The sequence below is a fragment of the Penicillium soppii genome (genome assembly GCF_028829465.1).
Source record: "Penicillium soppii strain IBT 18220 chromosome Unknown utg000004l, whole genome shotgun sequence".
NCBI classification, from domain to species: Eukaryota; Fungi; Ascomycota; class Eurotiomycetes; order Eurotiales; family Aspergillaceae; genus Penicillium; species Penicillium soppii.
Window position 1 is genome coordinate 1,267,799 of NW_026643234.1, and position 14,343 is coordinate 1,282,141.

The 14,343-nt window shown below is 52.8% G+C and overlaps 5 protein-coding genes across 5 annotated transcripts; 2 read left to right on the forward strand and 3 right to left on the reverse strand.

Moving 5' to 3' along the window:
- Positions 1 to 717: 717 nt before the first annotated feature.
- kgd1 (alpha-ketoglutarate dehydrogenase KGD1) lies at positions 718 to 4,085 on the forward strand (the record flags this gene model as incomplete). Its single annotated transcript, XM_057239419.1, has 4 exons — positions 718 to 939; positions 1,066 to 3,110; positions 3,174 to 3,742; positions 3,790 to 4,085. The coding sequence occupies 4 exons, from the start codon at positions 718 to 720 to the stop codon at positions 4,083 to 4,085; spliced, it is 3,132 nt and encodes a 1,043-aa protein (XP_057098714.1).
- A 711-nt stretch (positions 4,086 to 4,796) lies between these two features.
- On the forward strand, positions 4,797 to 6,842 carry N7529_003893 (putative PHD finger domain protein (Ing1); the record flags this gene model as incomplete). The annotated part of the gene is made up of 4 exons (XM_057239420.1): positions 4,797 to 5,195; positions 5,267 to 5,922; positions 5,980 to 6,725; positions 6,784 to 6,842. The coding sequence occupies 4 exons, from the start codon at positions 4,797 to 4,799 to the stop codon at positions 6,840 to 6,842; spliced, it is 1,860 nt and encodes a 619-aa protein (XP_057098715.1).
- Positions 6,843 to 7,073: 231 nt separating this feature from the next.
- On the reverse strand, positions 7,074 to 8,061 carry dscB (the record flags this gene model as incomplete). Its single annotated transcript, XM_057239421.1, has 2 exons — positions 7,074 to 7,694; positions 7,795 to 8,061. The coding sequence occupies 2 exons, from the start codon at positions 8,059 to 8,061 to the stop codon at positions 7,074 to 7,076; spliced, it is 888 nt and encodes a 295-aa protein (XP_057098716.1).
- A 279-nt stretch (positions 8,062 to 8,340) lies between these two features.
- On the reverse strand, positions 8,341 to 10,312 carry N7529_003895 (TFIIH subunit TFB1 family protein; the record flags this gene model as incomplete). Its single annotated transcript, XM_057239422.1, has 2 exons — positions 8,341 to 10,112; positions 10,171 to 10,312. 2 exons carry the CDS (start codon positions 10,310 to 10,312, stop codon positions 8,341 to 8,343), a joined length of 1,914 nt encoding a protein of 637 aa, XP_057098717.1.
- A 1,026-nt stretch (positions 10,313 to 11,338) lies between these two features.
- N7529_003896 (Leucine Rich Repeat domain protein) lies at positions 11,339 to 13,395 on the reverse strand (the record flags this gene model as incomplete). The annotated part of the gene is made up of 4 exons (XM_057239423.1): positions 11,339 to 12,568; positions 12,612 to 12,731; positions 12,786 to 13,141; positions 13,212 to 13,395. 4 exons carry the CDS (start codon positions 13,393 to 13,395, stop codon positions 11,339 to 11,341), a joined length of 1,890 nt encoding a protein of 629 aa, XP_057098718.1.
- Between the last annotated feature and the right edge of the window lie 948 nt (positions 13,396 to 14,343).

The window sequence follows — 14,343 nt, forward strand, 5'->3', positions numbered from 1 at the left end:
TTACCTACCCGATGACTGTCTTTTTTCTTTCCAAGATGTATTAAAATGTGTTTGCTTTATTGAGTGGCTGACCCCTACTGTGTGTTAATTTAATCAAAATCTTCGTATATAGCACAACCCAGACACCTCAAAATATCTTTAAATACCTCACCTTAAAATCTCAGACATCTATGAATAATAAGAAGGGAGTTGGACCGAGAAATCCCGAAATGGCCGAAATCCTTAGCCGGGGCTATGAATAGTGTGGCGCATTGTGGCTCATTCGGGCACTTCCAAGGCGGGTGACTCGGGATGACCTAAGCGCACCAGCCTCACAATTCCTTGCCGTGAGAACCGTCATTCTCGGCAGCTTTCCTTTCGCGCTCTTCTCTCGCATCTTCAACTCTCCTCTCCCCACATTTTTTTCCCATCTAGAGCGTTTTAGCTCTCTGATGTGTTCCGATTCTATACAGGTGCTACGGCAAAACTAGTCGACACCTGCTTCGTCATTTAATTCGTACGTGTACTTAACGCCCAGCCTAATCCTTTCCTCCGGTTTCCTCGGCAGAATTCGACATGACAACCTGGCAATATCAGGCTGACATTATAGATCATAGCAAACTCGACTCTTTTGACGTCCGATTTGGTTTACAGATTTGCGCATACCTCCTATCCCATCCCCATTTCTTCTTAATCGAACCGAATTTCATTGGGCCTTGATCCTAGAAAAATCCCGCAATGTTTAGAAATACTGCCTTGAAGGCCACCCACAGCGGCATGCTGCGCGGTGCGACCTCTTCAACATGTCGGCGCTCCATTCACCTCGCTACGAGTGCTCGTAGCGCCTCAAAACCTTCCGGCTTCAGCATGACTGCCCGTCGGCCTCTTGCTGTCGTCGACCGTGCTTTCAACGGCGCCCGATCCTACGCGGCCCCTTCAGAGGGTACAACTCAGGGAGTGGTAAGCAACAACAACCTCATGATCGGTAGCGATCCGATCCGGGTTCCCGATAATGAAAAAGAAGAAAGAAAAAAAAATTGGGCATTCGACTAACGTGACGGCGCATTTTCGCTTTTACTTGGATAGGACCCCAACGACTCTTTCCTCTCTGGAAACACCGCCAACTACGTTGATGAGATGTACCTGGCTTGGAAGAACGACGCCTCGAGTGTTCACATCTCGTGGCAGACTTATTTCAAGAACATGGAGGAAGGCAACATGCCCATCTCCCAGGCATTCACTCCTCCTCCCACCCTTGTCCCTACCCCTACCGGTGGTGTCCCTCAAGACATGCCCGGTGCGGGTCTCGCCGCAGGTGCGGACGTGACAAATCACTTGAAGGTTCAGTTGCTCTGCCGCGCCTACCAGGCCCGTGGTCACCACAAGGCCAAGATCGACCCTCTCGGCATCCGCGGAGAGGCTGAGGCCTTTGGCTACGACAAGCCCAAGGAGCTTGAGCTCGACCACTACGGCTTCACTGAGCGTGATCTGGACCAGGAGTTCGCTCTTGGACCCGGTATCTTGCCTCGCTTCATCACCGACAGCCGCAAGAAGATGACTCTCCGCGAGATCATTGACGCATGCGAGAAGATCTACTGCGGCTCCTACGGTGTTGAGTATATTCACATTCCCGACCGCAAGCCTTGCGAGTGGATCCGTGATCGCTTCGAAATTCCCCAGCCTTACAACTACTCCGTTGATGACAAGCGTCGCATCCTTGACCGTCTGATCTGGTCTTCCAGCTTCGAGTCTTTCCTCGCTACCAAGTTCCCCAACGACAAGCGTTTCGGTCTGGAGGGTTGTGAGACCCTGGTCCCCGGTATGAAGGCCCTCATTGACCGCAGTGTCGACTACGGCATCAAGGACATCGTCATCGGTATGCCTCACCGTGGTCGTCTCAACGTTCTGTCCAACGTCGTCCGTAAGCCCAACGAGTCCATCTTCAGTGAATTTGCTGGTTCCACTGAGCCCTCCGACGAGGGTTCCGGTGATGTCAAGTACCACTTGGGTATGAACTTCGAGCGTCCTACTCCCTCCGGCAAGCGTGTGCAGCTTTCTCTGGTTGCCAACCCCTCCCATCTTGAGGCTGAGGACCCTGTTGTCCTCGGAAAGACCCGTGCCATCCAGCACTACAACAATGACGAGACCAACTACGACACCGCTATGGGTGTTCTGCTCCACGGTGATGCTGCTTTCGCTGCTCAGGGTGTTGTCTATGAGACCATGGGATTCCACTCTCTTCCAGCCTACTCCACCGGTGGTACCATCCACCTGGTTGTGAACAACCAGATCGGTTTCACCACTGATCCCCGTTACTCTCGGTCCACCCCTTACTGCTCCGATATTGCCAAGTCCATCGACGCTCCCGTGTTCCACGTGAACGCTGATGATGTTGAGGCTGTCAACTACGTCTGCCAGATCGCTGCTGACTGGCGTGCCGAGTTCAAGCGTGACGTTGTCATCGACATGGTTTGCTACCGTAAGCAGGGTCACAACGAGACTGATCAGCCCTCATTCACTCAGCCTCTCATGTACAAGCGTATTGCCGAGCAGAAGGCTCAGCTTGACAAGTACGTGGAGAAGCTGATTACCGAGGGTACCTTCACCAAGGAGGACATCGATGAGCACAAGAAGTGGGTTTGGGGAATGCTCGGCGACAGCTTCGACCGCAGCAAGGACTACCAACCCACCGGTAAGGAGTGGCTCACCTCCGCCTGGAATAACTTCAAGTCTCCTAAGGAACTGGCTACTGAGGTCCTGCCTCACTTGCCCACCGCTGTCGGCGAGAAGTCCCTGAAGCACATCGCTGACAAGGTCAGTGGCTCTGGCACCCCCGAGGGCTTCGAGCTCCACCGTAACCTCAAGCGTATCTTGAGTGGCCGTAAGAAGGCCGTCGATGAGGGCAAGAACATTGACTGGGCTACTGCCGAGGCTCTTGCCTTCGGTTCCCTCGTTGAGGAGGGTTACCACGTCCGTGTTTCCGGTCAGGATGTTGAGCGTGGTACTTTCTCTCAGCGTCACGCCGTCCTTCACGACCAACAGACCGAGCGTACCTACACTCCCCTCAAGAACATCAGTGATAAGCAGGGCAGCTTCGTCATCTCTAACTCCTCTCTGAGTGAGTTCGGTTGGTAAGTTTTGAAATGAAAACCACCTTCGTATGCAATAATGATAAACTAACATCATCTCTCTAGTCTTGGCTTCGAGTACGGTTACTCTTTGACCTCCCCCAACGCCCTTGTCATGTGGGAGGCTCAGTTCGGTGACTTCGCCAACAACGCTCAGTGTATCATTGATCAGTTCATCGCCTCCGGTGAATCCAAGTGGCTCCAGCGTTCCGGTCTGGTTGTCTCTCTGCCCCACGGTTACGATGGCCAGGGTCCTGAGCACTCTTCCGGTCGCATGGAGCGCTGGCTCCAGCTTTGCAACGAGGAGCCCCGCGTGTACCCCTCGGCTGACAAGCTCGACCGTCAGCACCAGGACTGCAACATGCAGATTGCTTGCATGACCACTCCTGCCAACCTGTTCCACATTCTCCGTCGCCAGATTCACCGCCAATTCCGCAAGCCTCTGGTCATCTTCTTCTCCAAGTCTCTGCTGCGTCACCCCATTGCCCGCTCTGATATCGAGGCACTGAGCGGTGACTCTCACTTCCAGTGGATCATCCCCGATGAGGGTCACGGTACCGCCATCGATGCCCCTGAGAAGATCGAGCGTGTCGTCCTCTGCTCTGGTCAGGTCTACGCCGCCCTGCTCAAGCATCGTGAGGCCAACGGCATCCGCAACACCGCCATCACCCGTGTTGAGCAGCTGCACCCTTCCCCTGGGCTCAGCTCAAGGAGAACCTTGACAGCTACCCCAACGCCAAGAACATCGTCTGGTGCCAGGAGGAGCCCCTCAATGCCGGTGCCTGGTCCTACGCCCAGCCCCGTATCGAGAGCTTGCTCAACGCCACCGAGCACCACAACCGCCGCCACGTCCTGTACGCTGGTCGTGCCGGCAGCGCCTCCGTCGCTACTGGTCTCAAGGCTGTCCACCTCAAGGAGGAGCAGGAGTTCCTGGAGGATGCTTTCTCCGTCCACCAGGAGCGCCTCAAGGGCGAGTAAATGTCTCTTCCGCAAACTGATTCGCCATCTGGTCGTTGATGTACTTCGCGGTCTCGCACTGACACTTGCATTAAGTTGGGCTTCTTATATTCATCGGCTCTCCTAGAACCTAGCGTCTAATCCTTTTTGTACCACCTCTTTTTTTTTCTCTGTGTTCATTGACTTTGTGTTCAACGTGTCCTGGGTTCATGGTCCTATGTTGGAACCATCTTTGGGATTTCCTGATACGAGGGACCCGTCTATACCTAGAATCCGCCTTATATGTAAAATACAAAGAATCGTTCATTTGCGCGAAAACATGGCTGTTTTTTCTTGGCCAACGTAGCATATTTTAGATCTAAGACACATTCTAGTCAACTTTCTCCAGCGCAATGTAACGAAATAACTACCACGTCCAACCTTGCATATCCTTAATGCCTGTTCCTGAGGTGACATCACCCATGTGGATGATTCAGCAATTTTATGCCTCAGGCCGCAATCTCACCTGATCTGATCGCTCTTCTCCGCAGTCAAACTTCCTGGCAGTAGTTGCTCCTGCATTGATAAACTCCGTTGCTACACGAGGGGTTGACTCTTGTACATGGTTACAGATCACTGAACAATACCATTGATCTGCCAGAGACCATTATTCTGCCCTAAAATTGGGCTACCTTTACTTCAATCAACCCCCCCCAAACGGCGCAGCTCCCAGTCTCGACTCTACCCTTCACAATGTCCGCTGTCTCATCCTCAGCCATGAACCCTCAGGGCCAGGGAAGCCGTCAGTCAGCCCGTCAAACGCGAACAAATCCGTCTCGAACCTCCAAAACTATTGGACGGTCGTCTTTCGCGTTCGGTCGAGGCTCTACTACAACGGAAATTCCTTCTACAACACCTGTTCCCCACGGCTTCTATCCTGCTCTCACGCATTTCACCGATGCTATCACCGCTCTTCCGCGCGAATTTCGTCGCCACAATTCTCTGCTAAAGGAGGTCGATGCGAAGGCGTGGGCCCTCGAGGAAAATTTACTCCAATTACTCCAGTTCTCTTCCGAGTCACAGCCAGTTCCTCACCCTCCCCACCCGGCGCCTATCGCTGGGGGTGTGATTCGGGAGGATGTTTTGCCCAAGGTTAGAACCCGAAGATTTGTTACAAAGTTTCTCATTTGATTGGTCACTAATGGGTTATTCGTTTGCGCCAGGAGCTTCCGCAGTCCCCCGAAACTACCGAGAGCAAAAGTCGTCGGCTTCTTTTTGATCGCGTACGACAAAGCCTTTCAGACTTGATGATGACCGCCGATGAGAAAAACCACGTAATCTCCAATGCGAACGAGGAATTGGACCGCCAGATCATCCGCTTGGATACCGTTTTCCCATACATTGCAGGCGAGATCAGCGAGGAAGCTCGTCTGGGCAGTTTGACCCACTGGGCATACTCCAACAAGAGTGCTGCAAAGGCAGCAACCAACGAGCGTCCGCGCCGGGAAGCCGTGGCCCATAGACAGGATCTGTCGCACGTCCTTCACGAAGCCGAAGCCGCTAGCCGCAGCGAGGCGCGGCGTGATGCTGTCATGGCGCGGAAGCAACGTAGGGCTCATGTCGATGCGGACTATGAGGAGGTCCGCGGATCAGGCGCGCGCAAGACTAATAACGGTAAAACACGCGGTGGAGATCAAACCGCTGACCCAAGTGTTGCACCCAAGCGTCGCAAGGTGGAGCGACCACATCTGCCCGTGGATACCAGTGTTCCTATGGAACGGTCTGCCAGTGGTGCTACTAGCCAGAGGGTCGCAAACAAAGACCCTGCAGAGAAGAAGCGCTCTCGCGCTCCCAACCCGACTGCTGCTGCGCGCAAAAAGTATGGCCCCACAACTTCCCAACTCTCAACGTCGACTTCAACTAACTTTTACCCCAGGGCCAATGCCTCCAATGCCGGATCCCCCATCCTAGCTCCATCACCATTGGTTGGAACATTCAATGCTCCGCGCGGTGCCGCCAGTCCAGGACCAAACACTTCAAGGCCACAATCTTCACGAGCCCAGCAAAATGCGGGAGTAGCGAGCAATGCACGCGCACGGCCATCATCCTCGGCTTCAAACCGCCCCAACAGCAGTATGCCATTTCAACTACCCTCGTCGGATCTTTTCATTAATCACGTTCCCCACGCAGACAAAATCGCTGATCCCAGATCTACACTCCGAGAAGGACCCGTTAAAAACGAAATTGGCAACCCGGACGCACATCGTGGCGAGTATGAAGACTCTAATTCCAGGACGTCCGTTCCAGTGGGCTCCAAGCGCGAGGATCTTGACAGGAAAGCCGGTTCCGCCGAGGCCGAAACAACGAAGGGACGCAACTCCAAGACATCAACCCCCATTCTGTCCGGCTTCGCAGAGCCCAGTCAGCGTGCGCGGCCTACACGAAGTCAGGACCCTGCGTCTACCAAACGCACGCAGAAGAAACCTATCCCACAGCCTATCATACCTTCTGACGATGAGTCACTCCACGAGGGTGACGATGAAGATGAAGAGGGTGAGCCACGATACTGCTACTGTAACGAGGTCAGCTTCGGTGAGATGGTTGCTTGCGATAATGATGCCTGCCCGCGTGAATGGTTCCATTTGTCGTGTGTCGGTTTAACGAAACCACCTGGAAAGAATGGTAAGTTTGATGTTCTAATCTTACCCCAAAAAAAGTCAGGGTTGCTAACGTCTCTTAGTAAAATGGTATTGCAACGAATGTAAGGAGAACATGCGACGAAGTCGCAATGGGCGGTGATCTGTCCTATATTCAATATTGATTCATGACATGGCGTTGCTATTTGATATTTTAGACTCTATGCACAGCACTCATGGATACTTTTCCAACATGCCATAGACACCATAAGTGTCTCATTACGCCTTTAATGACACGACCAAAAGGTCCATTTCATATCAATTGCCTGCATACATCTATACCATATAGCACATATACCCAACCCCCACTATCCTACAAGCCAGCAAGCTCCACCTACCAAGCACCCCTCAATCTATCTACAAACCCACCACTCTCACCTGCATTCCCCCGTCTCTGAGCCTGTCCACTAGCTCCCTCCAACCCTGAAGCCGACGCAACCTCCCCCTCCAACCTCCGCCTCAAATCCTCATACCTCTCCCTCTCACCGGAATCATTCCCAGCCCCCGTCCTCCGCTCCGTCTCACCAACAATCCAAGCCGGAACACGGAACCCAGAGCTAACGGGTGAAAGACCCGGTAGTAGCTCCGCGCGCCAGGCCACGCCAACGATCCACCCCAGCACAGCCGGGAGGATCATGGCCGGGAACTGGGACAGGGCGAGCTGGGAAGCGACGATGTAGGTGGTTGATTTGTCGGAGAGGAGAAGGCTGAGACTCGGTGGTGGGGGTTTGGGCTGCTGATCTGCGTCGGCTGGGCTGTCGGATGGCGTCGTCCCGATGCGGTACCGGAAGGTGTGCGGGATGGTGACGTAGTACTGCGCCAGCAGGGCGAAGAGGCTGGCTGTTGGGCCGGAGGGGAGGTAGTTTAGATTGTTGAAGGAGAGAGGGCGGAGCAGGAGGGCGAGGAAGAGGGGAGGGAGGAGAGTCGTGTACGGCAACGTGGTCAACAGGAAGGTCTATAGCTATACATCAGTAATCGGCTTCTAGATAATTATCCTCTTCCGCGATCTTTGTTTGGAGTTGTGGGCAGACAAGCAAAGAAGAAGAGATACGAACCGCCATCTTGCGCTTGCCCCACGCGCGTTCAACAACCCGCATGTGGTATACTAGCATAGCGGCGAAGAGGGCCTCGGTGGAATTGGCAAAGCCGACGACCTGCCATACGAGCGCGCGCCAGAATTGGGCATAGGGCCAGAAATGAGGCGAGACTTGGATAACGACGAGGTATTTGATGTCGAAGATTGAGAGCGCGACGGAGGAGGCGATCGTGTAAATTAGGAGAGCTTTGGTGAGGGGCGCATTGGTAAGACCGGAGGTGAGCATCTTGGGCCCCTCTTGTTGATTTGTTCTGGTTATGGTGTTGACTGGGCAGTCAGTTGCGGGATGTCGAGGGGCCAGTTGGCAGGTGTGTTTGCGAAGTCCGGGGAAGTTCGGCATGCCGACTTTTGGCTACGTAATAATTTTGATCTACAGATTTACATAGGGTACTCCGTATGTGGACTTGATTTCTTGTCTCTGTATGTTTCTGTATGTCTTTGTGAATTAAAAATCTGAGGTATCGTAATTTACATTCCGCAACGCCTGAATTGTCAGGGCCAATTTTCAAACAGCCGATGCGGCCGCTTCTCTATTTTGTTCGGCCAATTCCTTCTGGTACCGACTTGATGCGACTTCCAAGGCATGGAGCGTCGGCCCCAAAAGCTGATTCACAACCTTGTGGCCTCCTTCCACGCCTTCCAGGTTGACTCGGAGCTTTCGCCCGGTACTCTCGTACACTTCCCGAGCGTGTTTCTTTAATCGGTCAACTTCGGCCTTACGATCAGCTTCTGCATCATTCGCAACAGCCTTGATGCGCTCCACTGCTCGCTGGAGAGACTCTGCGAGAGATGCGACCTCTCCGGCTCGATCGGGGTTACCCGACAGAAATGCCTGCCAGAACTGGTGCAGGAACTCGGTGGTCGTGGCGTGCGTCAAGGTCAACCGATCGAACAGCGCCGTTGAAAGCCCATGAGTCTCGGATGCAACTCCCTCGCTCATCTGGGCACGGCGGTCGCGCAGGGCTTCCAGGATCTGGGCAAAGGCATCGTGGAGGGCCGCGGAGGATCCGACGGGTCGGCGACTGGCAGGTGCGTCCTCCATCTCCTCGTCTTCGTCATCGCCAGGATCGACCAGCTTGCCCAGTTGTGTATTGCCGTGCGATGGGAGGCTCTGCGCGATCTCTGCGCGGAGCGTCTGTAGAAGTTGGTCCGGGTCTTGCTGGGCAAACTGTTTGGCCTGATCACTCTCTTGGCCATGGGTGAAGAAACGACTTTGATCACGAATGTTCAGGGTAATCCGGCTCTGCTCCTCGTCTCCGCGAAGATCCTGCAGTTGCAGCTTTTTCCATGCTTCTTCGTTGAGGCCTATGGGGGCACTCATATCGCCATCGGACGGCGCCACATTGGCCATGATCTTTTCACTGAGGTTGTTTAACGTCCGAATAATAGGAACCTTGTCCACACCGGAGGGCCTCATATCCAGATCCGGTCGGTTTCCACGACGCTGGCTGTGATTCACTTCATTACCAGCCAAGTCCAAAAAGTGATGAATATTGGTCTCCTTGTTCGGTGCAGTACCTTCATCGTTCCGAAGGTATTTATCCAGCACGGCATCAGTCGCATCAGCCTCGGATATCCGCTCTCCGCGCAATTTCTTAAACAGTCGACTCTGAAAGAACCGCGACCAGAACTGCTGCTCGCTTAGCTTCGGCACATTCTCATCATAGACACGCTTGACCAGCGGGTGTTGTGTAAAGATAAGCTGAATCTGCTCCTTGCTAATATTCAATCGCGTCACGTTATCCTCCACCCGGGGCTTAAGCGAGGAGAGCACATTGTAAGAACCACGTAGTTGGCCCTGCTCGATTGCGTGAGCTCGCAGCAGATGTAGCCGTGTTGACCAGAACTGGGACACAAAAGCCTGAGAAGTCAATGCTTCCGGTTTAGTGTGCAGGCCCTCGAAGAACATCTTCTGTAGATGGGAGTCAGATCTCAGCAGTGACTGCTGCAGCTCCACGTTCTCCCGAAGCTTCTTCTCCTCGACCAAGGGATCTTTCGCCGTCCCGCCCGATGTAACGGCGTTTGCGAGCGCCATCGCCGCCGATACGCCTTCGTTTCCCCCGCCAGGCGCCGGCGTCTGCGAGGGGGTGGCCGACTTCGCCATATTGACCCGCGCACTGAGCGTGTCTTTGATGGTATCGGCCTGTGTTCTGGCATCTGCGCCGGCCGTAAACTGGAAGGTGTATGATTCAGGAGCACTATTTGGGGCAGCATCGGGGGCCTGGGCAAAGATTTTGAGCATGACTTTGGGATTCCCGATCGGGGTCTGTTGTAGATCTGGTGGGTCGCGAGCGTTAGAAGTGAGATGCAAGACGATCAATAAACGGTTGCATACTAGTGATGTTGGCCACGGTTATCGTGACAGTTTTCGCTGCATCTGCAGTGGTCGGACTCCATGAGACCGACCGCTCGTCTGCGGAGATAGCTAAGGTCCCATCTTTCTTTTTGTAAGAGGCCGCGCCGCTCGGAGGTGACATATTCGCGTGTGTTGACAGCTTCCACTGTCTTGAGAAGCGGCGATGAAACCACCCATCGGGAGAGAAAATCCCCAGGAGCGAGGGTGAGCGACGAAGATCCGTCTCTTCGTAACAAGTGTAAAAGAATATGGAGATGCAATATGAGAGGATGCGGCTCCCGAGAGTCATCCGCAAGCTATCACATGACCAGCAGCCAAGCCCTAACTTGGATGAAGCTGCAAAACTACAACGCCTTTTGACTATCTTAATTGAATCATCTTTCTCTGAGATTATTGGAGTCGATCTTCTAGGCTTTTATCAGTCGTGGTTCTTGTCTCTCGATATCAAGGCTTGTTGAAATTATGGTCTAAAAGGGCCAATTTTTCTCTGGGTAATGCCAATGAAGGCAGTGAGCTCTGGCGCAGCTGTTCCCAGGCTTTCTATAGGTTATTGGTTGTAGTCATACCATAATTTACAAGCTCAGGAGGGAGCCATTGGCAGGTTCAGCCCCAATTACAATGGACAGACATACCTTGTTTTCCTATATCCGAGCCCCATTACGAAGCAACCTATCTGCATAGCAGTTGGACCTTGGAAAGTGAGTAGAGTGGAACTATTTATGAGTAGAGTGATAAAATCCGGATAGATACAGCAACGCCGGTAATGTAAGCAAAGAAGAACTCACCAAAAGCCAAACCCTAGAACCAAGACAAAAAAAGCCAGACACCGCTGAAGAGATGCCAGATGCTATGCAAAACCAAAAGACAAGACGCGACCGAGAGCACGAACCCGAAGCCAGGAGCCAGAATGCCGCATTCGTAAACCATGTTGCGCGCCTCTATGCATAGACCGGATATCATCATTCATGATCGTCAAAAAAAGCACGCAAAAAGCAAGGATGTTAGAAAGGTTGATAGTAAAAGATGAATCCCCCAAATGAAAAACGCAAACCGTAGAAGCGAAGTATAACATCAAATCAAGGGTATCGGCAAAAGTGATTAAAATGATCCAGGCGAGCACGCTTTTAAGACAGAACGCTCAAGCAGATCATTTTTTGAACATGTAGTGGCCATACAGACCACCGACGTCACCAACAACCATGGGAATCTTACGCGATCCCCACCAGCGCGCGCCCATCTTCCAGTAGCGGGCACCATCGTCGAGTGGTTGGTGCGGAACGGAGGCCGGGTCACGGACGTACCAGCCACGGCGGCCGAGGTCGCGCACAGTCCATCCGACAGAAACGCGCTGGGTTTTTGCGCGTTCGCGCAGAGGCGTGATGATCTTGTCGCTGAACTCGACGACTTGGAGCGGGTAGCTCTGGTTCGAGAGCAGAAGGCAGGTGCTAGTGTTGAAGATGGCTCCGATGGTCATCTGGGGGACCTTGGCGAGATCGATGTAGCAGAGAGTGCTGGGCGTGTTGATCTCTTCTCCGGTGGCAGGGTTGCGGTAGTTGCCGAAGAGCGAATTCACGTCTGTCACGGAGAGGTCTGCAGAACTGAGGCCCAGCTCTTCCAGGTGCTTTGCCAGAGGGACCAGGAAGGGGACATGGTCTGAGGTGACCTTTGCTCCGCCGAGGTTGAGGGAGCGCAGAGTGTCGGGAAGCTTGGGGAGTAGAGCGGACACATCGGTCTCCTCCAGGAGACGGAAGCGAGTTGGGTCGGTCAATAGATTCAGGTAGACGAGAGATTGGTTGACAGAGGGGTGGGTAGTCAAGAACTCAACCAGGGCGCATGGGCGAAGGCGTGTGCATCGCGACAAGCTCAGGTGGGAGATGCGAGCAGTCTCGGGGATGCAAGCAAGAGCAGAGTCGTTGACTTGAGTGTGAGTGAGATCCAGGTGCGTCAAGTTGATCAGTCGCGAGAGGAGGTGGTCGAACATCGGGGCGGGGATAGTGCTACACTCATGAAGCGACAGCCGTTTCAGGTTGGGCAAAGTCATGGGCAACGCAGGCCCGCCGACCAACGCTTCCTGGAAGACCACGGAGAAAGCCTGAGTCGAGCAACCGCAGAAATCCACCGCGCGCAGGTTTGGCAGTCCCATGAACAACTTCCGGATCACTTCCGCGCTAATATCACCTTCCAAGTGCTCCTGCAGCAGGCATTCCTTCAGATTAGGCAGAAGGTCCAAGCACTGCAAAAGGGTCCTGGAGGTCAAGTTCTGGATTTCGGAGTTCATCTGCTTGGTGCGACCCAGACCGACAGACGTGAAGTGTGAGAAATCCAAGCGGCGCACCAGTGTGCCAAGCGCGGGATATTGCGCCATATGGTTGAGTGCCTTGGAGAAGATAACGGAGTGCGGGAAAGTCATGTTTCGGTACAAAACGCCCAAAGTCGCGGCATGCAGCGTGTGGGATGCGAGTAGGCACGAAACCAGATCCACGTTTCGGGGGTGTAGCCATTGGGCGGAAGATCCAGCGCAAGGTTAGAGATAATTTGATCTATAGATGTAAGTCAGTATAAAGAGAGCTGAAGTGCAGGATATGAATTCTTACCGAGAACCTCTGGGGGAGCTTCTCCAAAGGCGAAGAGCCAGGAGGGGTCTGCAAGACCTCCACCTCTGGAGCCTTGGGTGGGAGAAGCTCCTGCTTGGGAGTTTCATCGTGCGATTCCCAAGCCCAACCCTTTGCCTGGGCAGCTCCTAGGCCACGGAGATCGCTATAGCTGCGGCTCAAACTCTTCCCGCCCAGTCGAATCTGCTTCCACCCCAAGAATCCACCACATGGGCAGCAGAAATCTGGGGCTTGCATCCCAGGGCGCTCAGCCTTGGTCTCTCTAGACTCCTGCACTTCTCGGGAAGAGGGAGATGGAGATGGGTCCTCGTGGGTGTCCACGAACGATTGCGCAATTCCTAAACCAAGTCACACATGTCAGCTATCGACCGCAGGTGCTTTGACAGCTCACAGAGATGCGGTACGTACCGTCTTCGGTATCTTCTTTGATCGAACCGAAGGATGGGCGACGTTGGCTACTCGACCTGGATCCGTCGGGGGTACTGCAAGGTGAGGGGGAAGAGTCGCGTGAGTGGAAGTGGTCACCACAGGGGATTGAAGACATTCGCGGAAAAGCCGGCTTCGGTTGCAGAGGGGCAGTAGCGGAAGCCATGGTGAATGAAAGAGGAAAAGCCCTCTATAAAGGGCCCAGGGCGTACGACTAGTCGGCAAGTACCTTGGAGTAGGTGGAAACACGAGAAAAAAAAAGAAAAAAAAGGCTTCCCCGGATTCCACAAAGAAAAAAGAGAAGGAAAAAAAGAGGGCTCGGTCAATAGCACGAGGTGTTTCGACCGAGTTGGTGAATAATTTAGGGCTCCCAGAGGGGCGGCGGGGAAGAAAAAAAAAAAAAGCGAAGCTGTTAGTCACGGAAAACGGATGAACCGCTTTTGCACGACTTGAGTAGTACGTTGTAGGTAATGGGGTCGGATGGGATTCGCTAAAGGTATTTTTTCGACTTTAGATTTAAGTGAGTTGTGGCTTGTGGTTTAATTTAAAAGAGAGAAAGAGAGAGAGTGACAGAAAAGAGTTGAAGAAATGTAGAAGTGTAGATGGCAAAAAAACGATGGGTGGCTCAACTGGCCACATGGGGGGGCGAATTTCTTTATTTTTGATTGATTGTTTTTTATTCCTACACATAACGATACAATAGTTATATTAGTTATATATTAACTAGACTATTTAATTATATAGATATCTGTTTCATGTCGACCTTTAGTTTGCTTTCACGTCAAAATGAATTATAAGTATAGACTAGGTATATAGCGAGTATAGATCAAGTATACAGTATATACTAGTAAATAGCCGATCTCCTATCTAGAACTGATTAAGTTCGTGTGGTACCCCAAGCTACCCCTGCAGACCCCATTGCTTTTTTGGACTGCATGCGGATTTATGGCGTCACTGGCCGCATCCGGGGTATTTAGTATTTATTCTAGTACAATCTATAAGTGCATCATTGATTTACTATTATTTACTATTGACGATTATTCTGTGTTCGATAAGATTACAACTTCGAACGTGTACTTCGTACAAAAACTCCAAAAGGTTTGAGACACGGGAC